Here is a 15,201-nt window from a genome sequence, read left to right on the forward strand (position 1 = left end):
CACAAGTGTCCTAACTCTTAACAACTGAGCTCTTTTCCAACTTCTGGTGCTTAGGCTGTGGTGCTGGTATATAATCAGCCCGACTCTTCTCTAGCAATGTGAGAGAAACAGATACTGAGTCAAATGGCTCAGGACATGACTTGTGTTCATCAGGAGGTGCAGAGCAGGGACCACTTTAAGCAAGTTAATTTAGTAGTTCATGTCATCCAAGAGCCACACTCTTCCCTGTGCTTTTTTTGTATCAGCTTTCTCCTCAAGGCTGGAAGCAATTGGAAATATTTCATGTTGACATGTTGTTGTCCCCAGGAAGAGAACAGACCAAATGACTTTTCCTCTGAAGCAGGGAACCTTTCCCAGAAGCTTGTCCATGAGCAGATTACCCCACCTGTTTCAAATTAATGAAAATTAGTGTTCTCTCCTGAGGGCCAGAATTAGGGTGAGGCAAGACAGATGTTTACCACCAAACATTTAGAGGCACACTTTCTTAAAATTTTAAGGAGGCCCCAACTCTAGGTCCTCCTTAATTTTTTTTTTCTAATAACATCTTTATTCTCTGGCCCATGCCTGTAATCCCAGCAGCTAGGGATGTAGAGGTGGGAGGATCTAGAGTTCAAAGCCAGCCTCAGCAACCTAGTGATCCCCTGTCTCAAAAAATAAAAAGGGCTAGGGATGTGGCTCAGTGGTTAAGCACCCTTGGCTAAAATCCCCAGTACCCCAAAATAAATAAATAAATAAATATCAAATAACACCTTTTAAATATATAACATGCACATCATAAAATTGAAAAGAAGTATTCTGAGACATCCTGAATTAAGTTACCAGCAGGATGGAGGAAAGAAAAAGTAAGAGTTTAACTGATAGTTTTAAGCTTAACCAAGAAAGAAAAGTAAAACTGCCTCACATTCCTTTCCCATATTTTCAAGATTAGCCATCATGACTAAATTCCATCCTGCTTATAGACTCAACCAACCAAGAAACTATAGAAACTTGTCCGTACAGATTCTCTTCCGCTCCCAGGTCTCTGTGTACTTCATGTTGTCCTGTCCCTCTCCTCTCTAGCCAATGTAGGGTTCATGAAATTAATCTGTTGCTGAGGTCCAGCCCCAGTGGGGGGGAGTGAGGGTCCAGGGTGGTCCTGAAGGAGGAGTGGCATCGGGGAAAGAAGAAAAGTCTGGACGACAGGTTGCAAGTTAGGAGCAACCTCCAGAAGACATCTCATGCTGCCTCTGGAGGGACCTTTATTTTTGTACCTTTTTTGCAGGTGTTTTTTTCAGGTAGATAATGGATAACTTCAAAGCCTGAAACTCTCTTTATTTACATAATTTTCAAGAATTACAATCTTTTCTGACGTACATTGATTACCTAAGATATTGAGTGCATTGTTCAAAGTATTTTTCTGTAACCTTAGTCAATTATGATTAAGCTTTTAGGTTTTCACCTCAATCACTAGGTGCTAGGGGATGCAACTAGACTACATGACTCCTGACCTATTATTCCCTTCTAACTTTAAAGCATACCTATAATTATTTCATTAACCTTTAACTTTAAATCATACTTATGATTATTGGTAAGCTTTCTTACTTCTAAACTAAAATCCCAGTAAAACACACTTAAAGTAGTGAAAGTCTATTATTTAAAAGCCTACTACTTTGAAGTGCCTCTAAAATATATCTATGTTAATTTTACATTATTCTATTTTAACTTCCAAGGTAATTCCCTTTTTTTTCATATGACCTATTCAGCTGCTTTCTTAAAGAACTTCCTTGATCCTTGGTCAAAGCACACCAATTCTTATGTCTTTGTAATCTTTAACTAAAGGGCAGGCTTTACACCTCAACCCATTCGTCATTTATATTAACTATGTGTTTTCCATTTTCATCATAAGTTTCTGCATAAAGCAAAGGAGGGTCTATTGGTTGGGGAATGTATTTTTATTAGCCTCTTGTCCTCAAGGGGATACCATAAGCTACATACGGTGGTCCTTGTACAGTTGGCACAGCAATTGTTTTTCTGTAGCTAGGCTATTGTACAGGTTGTGGCTTTAGGATGGGGTTGGTGGGGGCTAGTGTAAATTGTTAACCATGGGATAAATATTTCTTGTTGTTTAAGTTTGAGGAATAACACCATTGTTTGTGTCCTGAGAGACACTGAAACACACCTCATGGCATGTCTCCATTGTATTCTTAGTCTCATTTTGGGAATTTTCCTGCAATCTCAGGCAATATGTCCTTTTATTATTGATTAACATATGCCCTGTTATCCACATCATGAGTATCATAAACAAAACACTTAATATTCCTAATGGTTCCAGTTTCCAGATGGCAGGGCCTTGCCTCAGCATCCCCCATGCTGTGACCCTGTCAGACATCGTGTGCAGGAACGCCTTCACCAATCTGTGCCTACGGCTATCTGGATTTTTATTATAAAATATCCTTAGATCCAGTGGACATTTTTCCAGATGCTACTTAGCAATGCTGCTGGTGACTTAGGGAATTTTCCCTAGGACTAGGCTAACAACCTGCACAGCTATATAACACCATTTATTTCAGGGGTGTCACCATCTCAAAATTTTCGTTTAACAATATTTGTCCCTTTAAAGCATACAATTCAGGATATTCATAAAGCTGTACAACTGTCACCACTGTCTAACTCCAGAATATTTTCATTACTTCAAAAGCAAATGGACTACTCATTTCCCTCCTCCATCTCCCCCAAACCCTAGAACCACTACTCCATTTTTTTTTTCTCAATGCATTTGTCCACTGAGAACATGTCATGTAGGAGTCATGATGTGGTATTTTACCACAGCTTTGAGTTGTGTTTCCTGATGAGTCATGATGTCGAACTTCTCATGCGCTTTTTAGCTTATTATCTATCTTTCTCTAAGAAATGCCCATTCAAATGCTTTTGCCTAGTTTTAAAATGGTTTAGAACTTATTTTACTTTTGAGTTTTTTAACATCTGTTTTTAACTACACGAGTTCTGGTTATTTCCTCATCTCTGTGGTGAATTCTAAATTTTCCCAGAGTTAAAATACTTATCCATTCTCTAACATGTCAGGTGACTGACTGTACGACCTCTGTGAGACTGAGACTGATGGACCCATCTCCCCCACTCATGCACTTGGGAAGCCTCTTCCTGGACTCTGAGTCTTTTTTCCTATCACCTTTACCTGTTAAGGTGACTGCTTCTTTCATGTGTCTTATTCAAGGTCCTTTAATCAGAATTGATAAACCTAGACTTGATTGATTAACTAAAGACCCTTTCTCAGGGCTGATCAGTTCCACAGATTGAAGACACCCTCCATTTGTGTTTGTACCTCATTTGTTTCTTTTCACAGAGTGACATGTTCTAACATTGGCCCCCAAGATCAACGATGGCCTGATGGTTGAACTGTTTAGGTGCCTCAGCACCATTGAAACTGAGTACCATGACTTAGTTCATCTTCAATACCACAGACGGTTTTTATTATAAAGGAAAGAGGTTCATTTTGGCTCACAGTTCTGGTCCAGGTTCAAGGGTCTTTACCGGGCAATGGCCGACTTAAGGGCAGAGTCCCAGTGCAATGCAAAGTATCCATGGCAAGAATCGAGGAGCACACTAGACACATGGCCAAACCAGGTTTTATATTGGACCCACTCTCAACCCATTAACCCTTAGTTAACTTGGTTTAATGGATTAATTACTTTGTTTATTAGGTTGGAGCCTAATCACCTATTAAATGTCCCACCTCGTCCCATTGCTTAATATTGTACAATGAGGATTACATTTCAACATGAATCCCAGAGGGCACAGATAAGCCCTACTCAAACCCTAGAGAACTATTAGGAATGTTTGTATTTCTGTTAACATAGGTAGTGTTTCCCTTGGGACTGAGCAATTATTTCCCCCATTTCTTCATGGAATTTTTACTACTTATACCCTCTTAAGACAGTATATTAGCAAATTAAATCTTAAATTGTTGACAATGTACCACTATCCAGAGGGGAAAGGAGTATGGGAATATTTCAAGCAGCTTGATATGTATGTAATAGGTATCCCTTAGGGAGAAGGGAGACAGAAGAAATATTTTGAAAAATGATCACTGAAATGTCCAAATTTGATAAAACTATAATCCTATTGATCCACAAAACTCAACAATCCCCAAGCACAGAAAACAGGATGAAATATATTCCAAGGCATGTCATAATACAATTGCTCAAAACCAAAATTAAAAAGTGACCTAGTAAAGCATGACAAGGTTAAGCAATGTAATTCATCGTATTACCAATCTGGAAGAAAATATGATCATCTTGAAGATACAGAAATAGCATTTGACAAAATTGTACATCCATTCTTATTTTAAAACCCTCATCAAACTAGAAATAGAAGGAAATTTCATCAACCTGATAAAGAGCATCTACTAAAAAACAATAGCTAACATCATAAATAATTTATAAGACTGAGCGCTGTGCTATAGGCTCTACCCAGTGCAATCAAGCAAAAAAAAAGAAAGAAAGAAAGAAAGAGAACAGGTGGGGGGGTCTAGGGGGAGAATTTTAAATTGGAAATAAAGATGAAAATATGTCTTTATTAGCTGAAGATAAAATTATATAGGAAATCCAATGTAATCTCTTTTGAAAAGCCATTATTAAGTGACTTCAACAAGTTTACAAGGTTGAAATACAAAAAACACTGTATTTCTATATGCTAGCAACAAATACTCAGAAACTGAAATAAAAAATAATACCATTCATAACAGCATCAAAAAGCAGAATATCCTTAGGAATAAACCTGACTAACAATGTACAACACAGACACACACACACACACACACACACACACACATATATATATATAAAACTACAAAATGACACTCTGATAAAGTAAAGAACATGCTAAAAAATGGAAAAACATGTCTGCAGTGGAGTGAGATAAGGAGAAATGGAAAGAAGAATTGCAAAATAGGACTATTTTGAGTGTAATGAATGTGCTCATTTTCTTGATGGTGGTGATGGTTTTACTGAGTATACAATGTTCACAATTCATTAAGTTGTATATTTTTAAGGGGAAGATGGCCAGCGTCTCATTGGAGGATTCTTCTGCCCAGAGAAATCCAAGCCACCCTAAATAGCCACTCCAAATCTTAATATCTTAAATAATTAAGCCACCCTAAATATTAATATGTCCAATAATTAACAAATAATAAAACACAAACACTCAGAAATAGATTTACAAAAGCAAAGCCTCTGATAGATCTAGTCCACATGAGTTCTTGAACTAGACAAAGACCAAATGTCTCCGGTATTTTCTTTAAGGGGGTATATTAAACGTAGGGGTAAGGTTTCAAGGGCAGAGTCTTGCTTGGTGATGTCTTGTGGTCAGCAGATTGATTGACATCTTGGCTGCGTGAGATCTTAGGCAGAGCTGGAGGGGGAGGTTCCCCTGCATCAGGCCATCAGTCCCTGAGCAGGTTTTACAGGGAGTTTGCAATGCCAGACCTATGCCCTCAGGAGGTTGGTGTGTGCAACAGTCCACACACAGCCCATGACAGCTTGGGACAGTATATATTAAATATATGAAGTTTATCACATCAATTATACCTCAATAAAAATGAAACAATATATTTTTAAAATTAGAGGAGTAAATATTAAAAAAGAAAAAACTTGCAGGTACAAGCTGCGAAGTTCTGTAGATTTATTTTTTGCCAAATCCACTTTGCAAAGCATCTTCCTTGAAATGAATGTGGTCCTGGGGGGAACATGATCTAGCTTGGTAAATTTTGAGTAAGAGCTATTTTGTGGATGGCTTCTTTAACAGGTCATGAACTGTGAGTCCAAGATAAGGACCAGGAGCGGACACTGTGCATCTCAGTTCATAAAAAAAGCAGGCAGCAGTTAGTAAATGGTAGTGTATGTGGGAGCAAAAATCAGTACAACATTTTGGAGACCAGCTTGGAAAGAAGCTTCAAAATATGCCCAACTTTAATCTCAACAACACCATTTTTAGGGATTTTTTTTAATACAAAGGATATGAGAAAATATTTAGGACATTCATAATACTCTAGTATATAATACAAATAATTGTAGTTATCCAAGTTGTCCACAAGTTCATTAAATAGATGATGGCAGGTGAGGAGGAAGGGACAGAAAAGTGGGAGGAGCCCTGAGGAGACCAAGGGGGCCCACTGCTTCCTGTTGTCCTTCTTACTTCCTGCAGCGGTAACCTCAAACTCATTCCAACAATTGGGTTAAAACAGAATGTGTTGCTATGAAGTTCTAGGTGTGCAGACACATGCCGCACCCGTGGGTATCAAAAAGGCATAGCAGAAACTGGCACTAATGTGGCATCCAGAAAAAAAAAAATCCTGAGAATAAAGAAGATGCAGAGAGAAAATTCAAACAAGTGGCTGAGGCATATGAGGAATTTTTCCAATGCTAAAAATGGGACACGTGTATCAAATGTGGCAAAGAAGGTTTCCGTGGTGGAGGAGGTGGTGGATTTCATTTTCGCAGTCCATTTGAATTTGACTTCACATTCCAGAATCCAGATGATGGCTTCAGCAATATTTTGGTGGAAGGGACCCATTGTCATTACAATCGTTTGAAGACCATTTGAGGATTTTGGGGGGTGGGAACCAACAGGGTGCTCTCCAAAGCAGGAATCAAGTTGTGGCTGTTTTTTTTTTTTTTCTTTTTCTTTTTTTTTTGCTTTCGGGGGATTAACATCATTTGGACATGGATTTTCTTGACTTCAACTTTTCTTCTAAGATAGAAATGACAGAAAAATCACCCCCAAAGAAAATTTTCCAGAATGGTGAACGAAGGGTCGAAGTTAGAAAAGACTGTCAAAGTTCTTAATGATGGATGGTAAGAAGTAGCCGCTATGCTTGGTTAACAAATAATCCAATGCATGCATTTAATAGAAATGTTAAACTATCACAAGCACCCTTTGAGGACTAACAGGAACTTGTTCTTAAGACTATATTACAGGCCAGTGGCTTGCTAACAGAGGAGGCAGTCTCAGAACCCTCCTGCCCCACACTCATAGAAATTTCTAGGGGAAGCTTGCTTCAGGAGCCTACCACCTGTGTGGTCCCCTTGATTTGACATTCTAGGGTCCACATCCTGAAATCTGAACAAGAGACCTTTCATTTGCATTTTGCACTGGGCTCTTAGGAGTCTTTAACCCTGGCAAACACTAGTGAAGTTTTGCCAGTGATAGGTTGTGGGCAGGGAGGAGGGGTTTCTAGGGAGAAGATGATGCTGGAGTATGAATTTGGGATATCCACCAAGGTCCATGGGTTGAAGGTGTATTCACCAGCCTGAGGGGCTCCTGGGAGGAGGGGGAACCTTTGGAGGTGGGGCCTAGTGGAGGAAGTTAAGCCATGGGTGGTGTGTCTTGAAAGGGAATATTCAGGACACCAGCCACCTCCTCCTTTGCTTTCCAGGCCACAGTGAGTGAGCATCTTTGCTCCATCACTTACTGCCACCATGATGAACTGTCCTGACACAGGCCCAAGAGCAACCAAAGAGGCCAACCAAGCCTGAAACCTCTGAAACTGTGACCCACGATAAATGGTTCCTCCTTTCATGTTGATTATCACAAGTACTTTGTCACAGTAATGGGAAGCTAACTATCATTGGTCACAACTGTACAGCCCCAGAGTAAAGGCAGAGCGTGGAATAGTTGGAAACTGCAAAAAATTCTATGAGGCTAGAGTAAAAGATTGACATTGAGAAATGGCAAAGGGGGATAGGAGAAAAGGTTAAATCAGGAACTACCTGGTTAGCTTTCCAAAAGGAGCTTAATCTTTATCCTAAAAGCAATGGAAAACTATTGATTCTGCTCACCTGAGGGGGGGTCCCCCCAACCCCACCCCCGAGCAGGAATGTAGCTGGGCCACTTATCCTTGGTTTTTTTGCAATCACCTGTGACATTTGTGTTAGTTCTTCATTGCTTGTGGCCAAATATCTGACCAGAATGACCAGGAGAAGGAGATTTCCTTTTGGCTCACAGTTGCAGAGTCTCCATCCATGGTTGGCCAGCTCCAGGGAACTGGACCAGGGATGAGGCAGAGTATCCAACACCATGGAAAGAATCACCATGAGTGTGTTCATGATTTTGAAATAAAGATATGCAGAGAAATTGGAATCTCATACATTGCTGGTAGGAATGTTACATGGTTGGTGGTTCTTCAAAAAGTTAAACCGTGCCTGTAATCCCACCAGCTCAGGAGGCTGAGGCAGGAGGATTGAGAGTTCAAAGCCAGCCTCAGCAAATGCAAGCTCTAAGCAACTCCGTGAGACCCTGTCTCTAAATAAAATACAAAATAGGTCTGAGGATGTGGTTCATTGTTTGAGTGCCCCTGAGTTCAATCCCCAGTGCCCCCCCCCCACAAAAAATGTTAAATAGAATTATCTTATGACCAACAATTTCATTCCTAAATCTGTATATGCACAAAACAGTGTATATAGGTATTCAAGCAAATTCACATACATGCACTTTCATAGCAGCACTATTAAAAACAACCACAAGGGGGCAAAATCCAAATTCCCACCACTGGATGAGTGAATAAAACAATTGTGTCATATTCAGGTACTGGAATATTATTCAGTCATAAAAAGGATTAAAATACAGATACATGCTACAAAATGACTCAACCTAGAACATATCACACTAAATGAAGAAGCCAGGCACAAAAGGTAATATATTTCATAATTCAATTTACATGAAATATGCAGAACAGGTAAATCCATGGACACAAAAAGCAGATTCATGGTTGTCAGTGGCTGGAGGGAGAAAGGGATAAAGATTTACTGCTTAGTGGATATGGGTTTTTCTTTGAGGCAATGAAAATTTGGGTGACAGTAAAACTCATGTTTGTACATTATCTTTGCACAACGTATTTTGATGGCATTGGACTGTGTAAATGCAAGTGTCGTAGGGATAAAAATATCTAAGAGGAATAATAGAGTTGTTGATATTCAGCCACTTAAAAAACACACATTACAGAGGTCTTATATGCTCAAATTATTTATTATTGCACTATAAATAGCATGAACACATGCAGGACATAATCATAAGCCTTGGCGAGTTTAAGGCCTAGTCATAACTAAGAATACAGACAGTTAATAAATAAATAATGCAACTACCAAGGGCAGTTATTGTGAAAGTTCAAAGATGTATATCTGATTATGGAGAATAGGAAAATGTCTTGAAGACGGTGACATTTGAACTGTTTTTTAACTTTGAGGGCTGAATGTCATTTAACTATTGGGGTAGGAGGTAGAGCAATGCAATACCATGAGGCAAGGTGTTCTGGCTGCAAGAGGATCACAGAGTAGTTCAAAGTTATACAACCATCCAATCTGGTTGTCATAAACACTATATGAATTGGGAACCCACATAAAAAAAGCAGGGGTCAAAGGACCATGACTCTATCCCCTTGTATCCCCAGTGTCTAATTCAGTGCTTAGCATATACCAGGGGAATGGTGAAAGCCAAAGAAAGATAAAATTAAAATGTGCATTAAAGTTTTTTTGTTTAAACTAGAATAGTAGTAATAGTAGACCAGCATTTATTACTACTGTGGCATTCAGGCTAAGGCAGGTGGAATTGCATTGCATGTGGAATGACTGAGAAATGTGTTTGGGGCCATCTGGGGAAAGTTTGCAAGCTATCCTAGGCATCTGTACTGCACTCATCCTAATACAACAGGGAATCAGGACAGCCTATTGGCCATGACCTGGTTCTGTGGTACAAACGAGTGGGCAGTATGGGGACAGCTGAGTGTGCTGCATCATGAGATCACACTGGTAAGTTGTTCAGAAGGCTTAGGACCCTGTTCAGCTAAAAGCCCATCCTTATAAACTGTAGAGGAAACTTGGGGACACAGAAAGAGAACAACTCTCCATGCAGAGGAAGTACAACTCTTAGGGAGATGAGAACCTCCCACAGAACAGAACAGTGTTGGTTTGGTTATGCCTGATGAAGAAAAGGAAGGGGTGGTCAGCACAGAACATTGGTGAACATGATGAGCAGTCTGCCACAATGACTATGCCCGTGGCTGCCGCAGCCTCAGTGCCTTCTTCATTCACCTCCACGACACTCTTGTGCACAACCTTGGACAGACACAGGTCTGTCTCAGTTGACATGGCAGAGAAGTCAGCCTGGCCCTCTTGAAAGACATCGACCATTCCCAAACGCTGAAGCACAGACTTCATTTCATAATCCTCCTGCAGTTTAAATTTTGGAAGGAGAACTTCTACTTCAGTATTCTGCAAAGAGGCTGCCTCGGTCCAGGCTATGAATTTCTCAAAAGTCAGGTTATTTTCCACCTGAAAGACCAGAATCACAGGTTCATAGTCAGACTATGGTGGGTATCGACGGACACACAGACATTTGCATGAACATTTCATGTTGACTGTCCACACAGGATGGGCGGCTCCTTCAGTTGCCCGGAAGCTTGTGAGGGCTCTGACCTGTCCACCACCCCATGTGCTATCCCATATGTGACTTCCCTGCAGGAAGACTGTGGTAGCCCCTCCTTATCCATCCACTGTAGATGTTTCATTCTGACAAGTGTCCACGCCCAGTGGATGGTGCTTATCTAGTGGTATTTGTTGGTTTGAACGAGGCTTAGTTCTTCATCATAGTTAGGGAGCTGGAGAGAGGGAGAGCCCATGGAGGCCACTCTGCGCACAGAGATCTCTTAGGGTATCACAGTGCACTACCCCCCTATTGAGAGGATGGTGACTTTCTCAATATAGGGATCATACCACAAGGAAGCAAGAAGAGGGATGGGCCATTTTAAGCTGATGGATTAGAGATTTGTTGAAAAGGCGCACAGGATATAACTGGAATCCTCCCACAGAAATTCTGAGTGCAAAGGACTGCAGCCCCTCCTGACTCACCGAGCTGAGATCCACACCATCGTCCGGGAGCAGAATGATCATGCTCAGCTCCTTGTCGGCGTAGGGCAGCTCCAACACCTGTGTCTGCACCTCATTCACGTAGCCGATGTTAAAATAGGCTTCCCGACACATCATCTGCATGGGTCTTTCCTCCTTCTGAGAAGAATGAACAGATGAGCACAAATTTAAAATAGTACAAAAAGAGACAAGAAAATTCAACCCTGCTGTGGTCCAGCGGCTGCTAGAAATTAATAAATAGTTATCTGAAACATACCTTATAAAGGGGAGGGCTTAATGCATACAAGTTTCCTCATTGCATTAAATTATATTTTAAGGTATTAACGAATTTGGCAAACTACTCTCATTTCTACTTTAATTGAAGTTATACCTCACAGTCAACAAAGGCCTTTGCCACTCATTTTTAATAGTAGAAAGCAACAGATGCTGAATTAATAATGATAAGTTAGTACTAACGACAATTCAAATGAAAGTTTATTTTAATTTTTAAAATAATTGATTAAAAGGCTGGAATGGCTGGTTATGGTGGTACATGCCTGTAATCCCAGAGGCTCGAGATGCTGAGGCAGGACGATCATGAGTTCAAAGCCAGCCTCAGCAATGCTGAGGCACTAAGCAACTCAGTGAGACTCTGTCTTTAAATAAAGCACAAAATAGGGTTGGGGATGTGGCTCAAGGATTGAGTGTCCCTGAGTTCAATCCCTGGTACCAAAAAAATTAAAAACAAAAATAAATAAAAGGCTGGGTTGTAGCATGGTGATTCAGGGTTTGATTAACATGCACAAGTCCTGGGGTTGATCAACAGCACTGCAAATATCACAAAAACAAAACCACGATTATAGAAATGTGACATCATATTCCCTCTTTGTACCTTGCCTTATGTGTGAGATATATATGTGTATATAATATAATATTATATATATATATATATATATATATATATATATATCACATTGTTTTGCTTTCAATCTAGGTAACTTATGTATACAGAAATTCTTTGTTTTCAGAATGAGGTTAAACCAATATATGCATGAGACTTAATCAAAAGCAGTTAAAGGTAATAAGATGCAAATCATAATAGATAAGAAATTATTTATTCATATGAATTTTTCTAATAAATTAAAAATTCATTCAGATAGATGTTAAGTTTGAAATTATTTTTAACCACTTATACCTTATGAAGTTAACTTTTTCTATTGAATTTTTTCATCAGACAAGCATGATTTTTTTTTTTAAGTTTTTCCTTACCTGGTTTATTTTAAAAGGCATTTCACACGTGCATGATTTGACAAATGGCTCATTCCATGTTCCTTTGAAGTAGATGGCATTGACAAGAACCAGCCTGGCCTGCTTATCAATAGAGTTCATTGGTAGCAAGTCTGGAATTTTACCTTTCAAAACAAGCACAAACTCTGTCAGTTGCTTTTTCTGAATACGTGGTGAATAAGCATGAGAACGATGTCTTGGAGATCCAAATATTCTGTTTTCAAATGTGCTGAGTTTGGATGATATGTATAAAAGTCAAAAATCTCAGTTATGACAGACACTAGAAGAGCCACCAAGTTGAAGATGGTGAAAGACTTCTAAGTCACTGGAGGAAAGCAGGTTGGGACAAAGCAGAAACTTGACACCAGGTTGGAGAAGACAAGTAGGAAAGGAGAGAGGGGCTGGGTAGGAGCTGATGTTACCTGCTGTGGGTAAGAGCAGTGTCAGGTCCAAGGCCCTGTGGTCAGGCCCAGTTCTAACACTGTACAGCTACCTGGCAACATTCCAGAGGCAGCCGGAATGGACGGCTCCACACAAGGGGCACAGGAGGAGTTTCTGGAAACTATTGGAAGAGATATTATGATTGCATCCTCCTGGTATCCCTGGAACAGACAATGATTTGGGTAGGTGAAGGTACTTCCTTCTTACCCTGGATATCAAAGGGTATGTTTCCAAGAAATAAGAGTATTACCTGCTAATTTGCTGCCTCAAAAGGGCACAAGACATAAAGATTCCAAAAAGAAATAGTGGAAATAATTACCTCTATTTTTTACTATCTCATTTGTTAGCAGAAATAGGGATGTTCCTAGTGGTACATAAGTGTCTGAATGGTTCAAACATCAAAACATCATTGATCTTGAGCACCAAGGTTAGAATGTGTAGTTTTTACTCCACGCAGAGAGTGTTTTCAGTGTGTAGAATTGATCTGTGCTGGGAGAGGCTCTGTGGTTGACTAATCAAGTCGAGGCTTCTCAGTCTCATGAAGGGCACTTAAGTGAGAGATAGGAAAGAAGCAGTAGAAGTCAGGTTCACATGTAAAAGTGGGAGGAATGCAGTTCAAACGGACCCCAGGAAGAGGAGGGCCAAGGGCATGACTTGGAGAAGAGCTGGCCACTGATCTTCTCCCAGAGAGGACAGTCAGCTGCCATGTGAACATTACAGGACAGTGACAGTATGTTCTAATGTAAAGTATTACACGGGAAATCTGGCCTATGAGGGTTTTTTTTTTTTTTTTACACTTTTATCAGTCACTTTCATCCTAGGAGAACAGACAGCATTGATCCTCTGGTTTTGAAAACCTGAGCATTGATCAGGTCTTCTGTGAGCCATTAAGGTTCACACACACCATGAGGCTCGGCCAGGCAACCTTCCTCTGACCTCCTGCAACACCAGTGACATTAGCAGTCAGGAGGAGAGGGAGAAGAGAGAGGAGAGGAGGAGAGAGCTGGGGTGGGAGGGGGGTAAATTAACTCATAATTCTGACCTTTTGTCTCTTTTGAGACCCAGGTGTTTATATGCTTCCTGGACTTCTCTGTAGCTTTGGCAAAGGACAGCCGCTTCAGCTTCGCATGGTAGAACTGAAGACAGGACTCCTTAAATGTCTTTGGAGAGAAAAGTGTTCAGTGAGGCCATATTGCTAAATAAAAAATGTCAGTAAACTTCAAAACATTCTGATTGCTATATATATATATATTTTTTTTTTTATTAAAAAGAACAGGAATATCTCTTAAAACCTAGTGAAATTTTAAGCTACTAGTTGATAAAATATTGAAGTTTCTAAGGAGGTATGTCCTATTCCCTGAATAACCACAGATCAATAATGAAATGCAATAAAATTTTAGATATGGCATAATTTGAAATAATACAAGGTATGATTATAGAATTTGGGTCTTTATAAAAAATAAAGTTTGCCATGTATTTCTCAAGTTATCTAGGATTCTGTTCCTTTTTTTTTTTTTCTTGGAATCCTGGGGATTGAGCCCAGGGCCTTCAGCATGCTAGGCAAATGCTCTATCAAGCAGCCATGTTCCAAGATCTTTTTCCATTTTATTTTTAAGATAAAGGTCCTATTAGGAGGTCAAGCTGTTCTCAACCTCACCAGCCTCTTGCCTCAGGCTCCCAAGTGTGCCATCCTGCCTGGTCTCTGGGGTCTCTCTTCTGGGTTGTATATCACCAGGTATTTTAAATACAACTTTTATTGTTCTGCTGACTCAACTTACTGAGAGGAAATCACAGTTCTTCTCTCCAAAGAGCCTGTTGGCTATTCTAAGCAAGTACTTTGAGTTAGGCTTGTTCACTTCGGTGAGAAGCATCTGGAAGCCCTTATGGATGTCTTCCTCTGTGTTTAAAGACAGTGCCTGTGAAGGAAAGCAAGAAAACTCTCTGAATTTGGGTCTCAATAAGAATTTGCAAGCAATTTTTTTTTTCTCAAATACTCCATAAAATTCATCCTTTGATGGGAAGTTGTTCACACTGAGAAGTGACACTGGTGAGGTGGGTGGAGATAAGGGCCAGGAAACTGGTGAGTAAAAGATACGGGTTTTGCACCTGCACGGAGCTCTCTGCATAGTTTATAGATGAGCATTAGGAAAAAATTAAAAGGGGCAAGAGAGGTTCAGAAAAGAGACTATTCTTAAGTCCTGCATCCCAGGGAGAGCATAAATGTGTCAGAAATAGAGAAAAACTTCACTGTAATTCATCGCACAAAAAAAATATGCGGTTAAAAACACTAAAAATCCAAGAAAAAATTGGACAGGAATGCAATTATAACAATAATCTTTGAAAAGAAATGAAAGTGTAAAATAATTTATATGATTAATAAGAACAAAGAGTTCCTTTTTTTTTACAATTTTACTTATATATTTATTTGTATTTTTAAAGACTTATTTATTTATTGCTGTGCTGGGAATTGAATCCAGGACCTCACCCATGCCAGGCAATTGCTCTACCACTGAACCACATCCCCAGCTAGAATACATGAGTTCTTAAACAGTACCCTTGAGAGATAATATAAGATTCTTTA

The 15,201-nt window shown here is 39.7% G+C and overlaps 1 protein-coding gene across 9 annotated transcripts in view; it reads right to left on the reverse strand.

Annotated features, from left to right (window-relative positions):
- Window positions 1-15,201, reverse strand: part of LOC107159539 (serpin B9-like) — a 114,127-nt gene that overhangs the window by 10,733 nt on the left and 88,193 nt on the right. For 4 of the 9 annotated variants that reach the window (XM_048800491.1, XM_015506120.2, XM_015506122.2 and 1 more), the window contains 5 exons: window positions 14,399-14,536; window positions 13,663-13,780; window positions 12,162-12,304; window positions 10,896-11,051; window positions 8,672-10,319 (listed from right to left, as the gene is read on the reverse strand). In XM_048800491.1, the coding sequence (XP_048656448.1) occupies window positions 9,915-10,319; window positions 10,896-11,051; window positions 12,162-12,304; window positions 13,663-13,780; window positions 14,399-14,536 (960 nt within the window). In that variant the 3' untranslated portion in view covers window positions 8,672-9,914. Of the gene's footprint in view, window positions 1-8,671; window positions 10,320-10,895; window positions 11,052-11,449; window positions 11,500-12,161; window positions 12,305-13,662; window positions 13,781-14,398; window positions 14,537-15,201 lie in introns of those variants that run through there. The other 5 variants (XM_048800489.1, XM_048800490.1, XM_048800492.1 and 2 more) reach the window with 5 other exon arrangements.

This window comes from Marmota marmota, unplaced genomic scaffold (assembly GCF_001458135.2).
Source record: "Marmota marmota marmota unplaced genomic scaffold, marMar, whole genome shotgun sequence".
Lineage (NCBI taxonomy): Eukaryota > Metazoa > Chordata > Mammalia > Rodentia > Sciuridae > Marmota > Marmota marmota.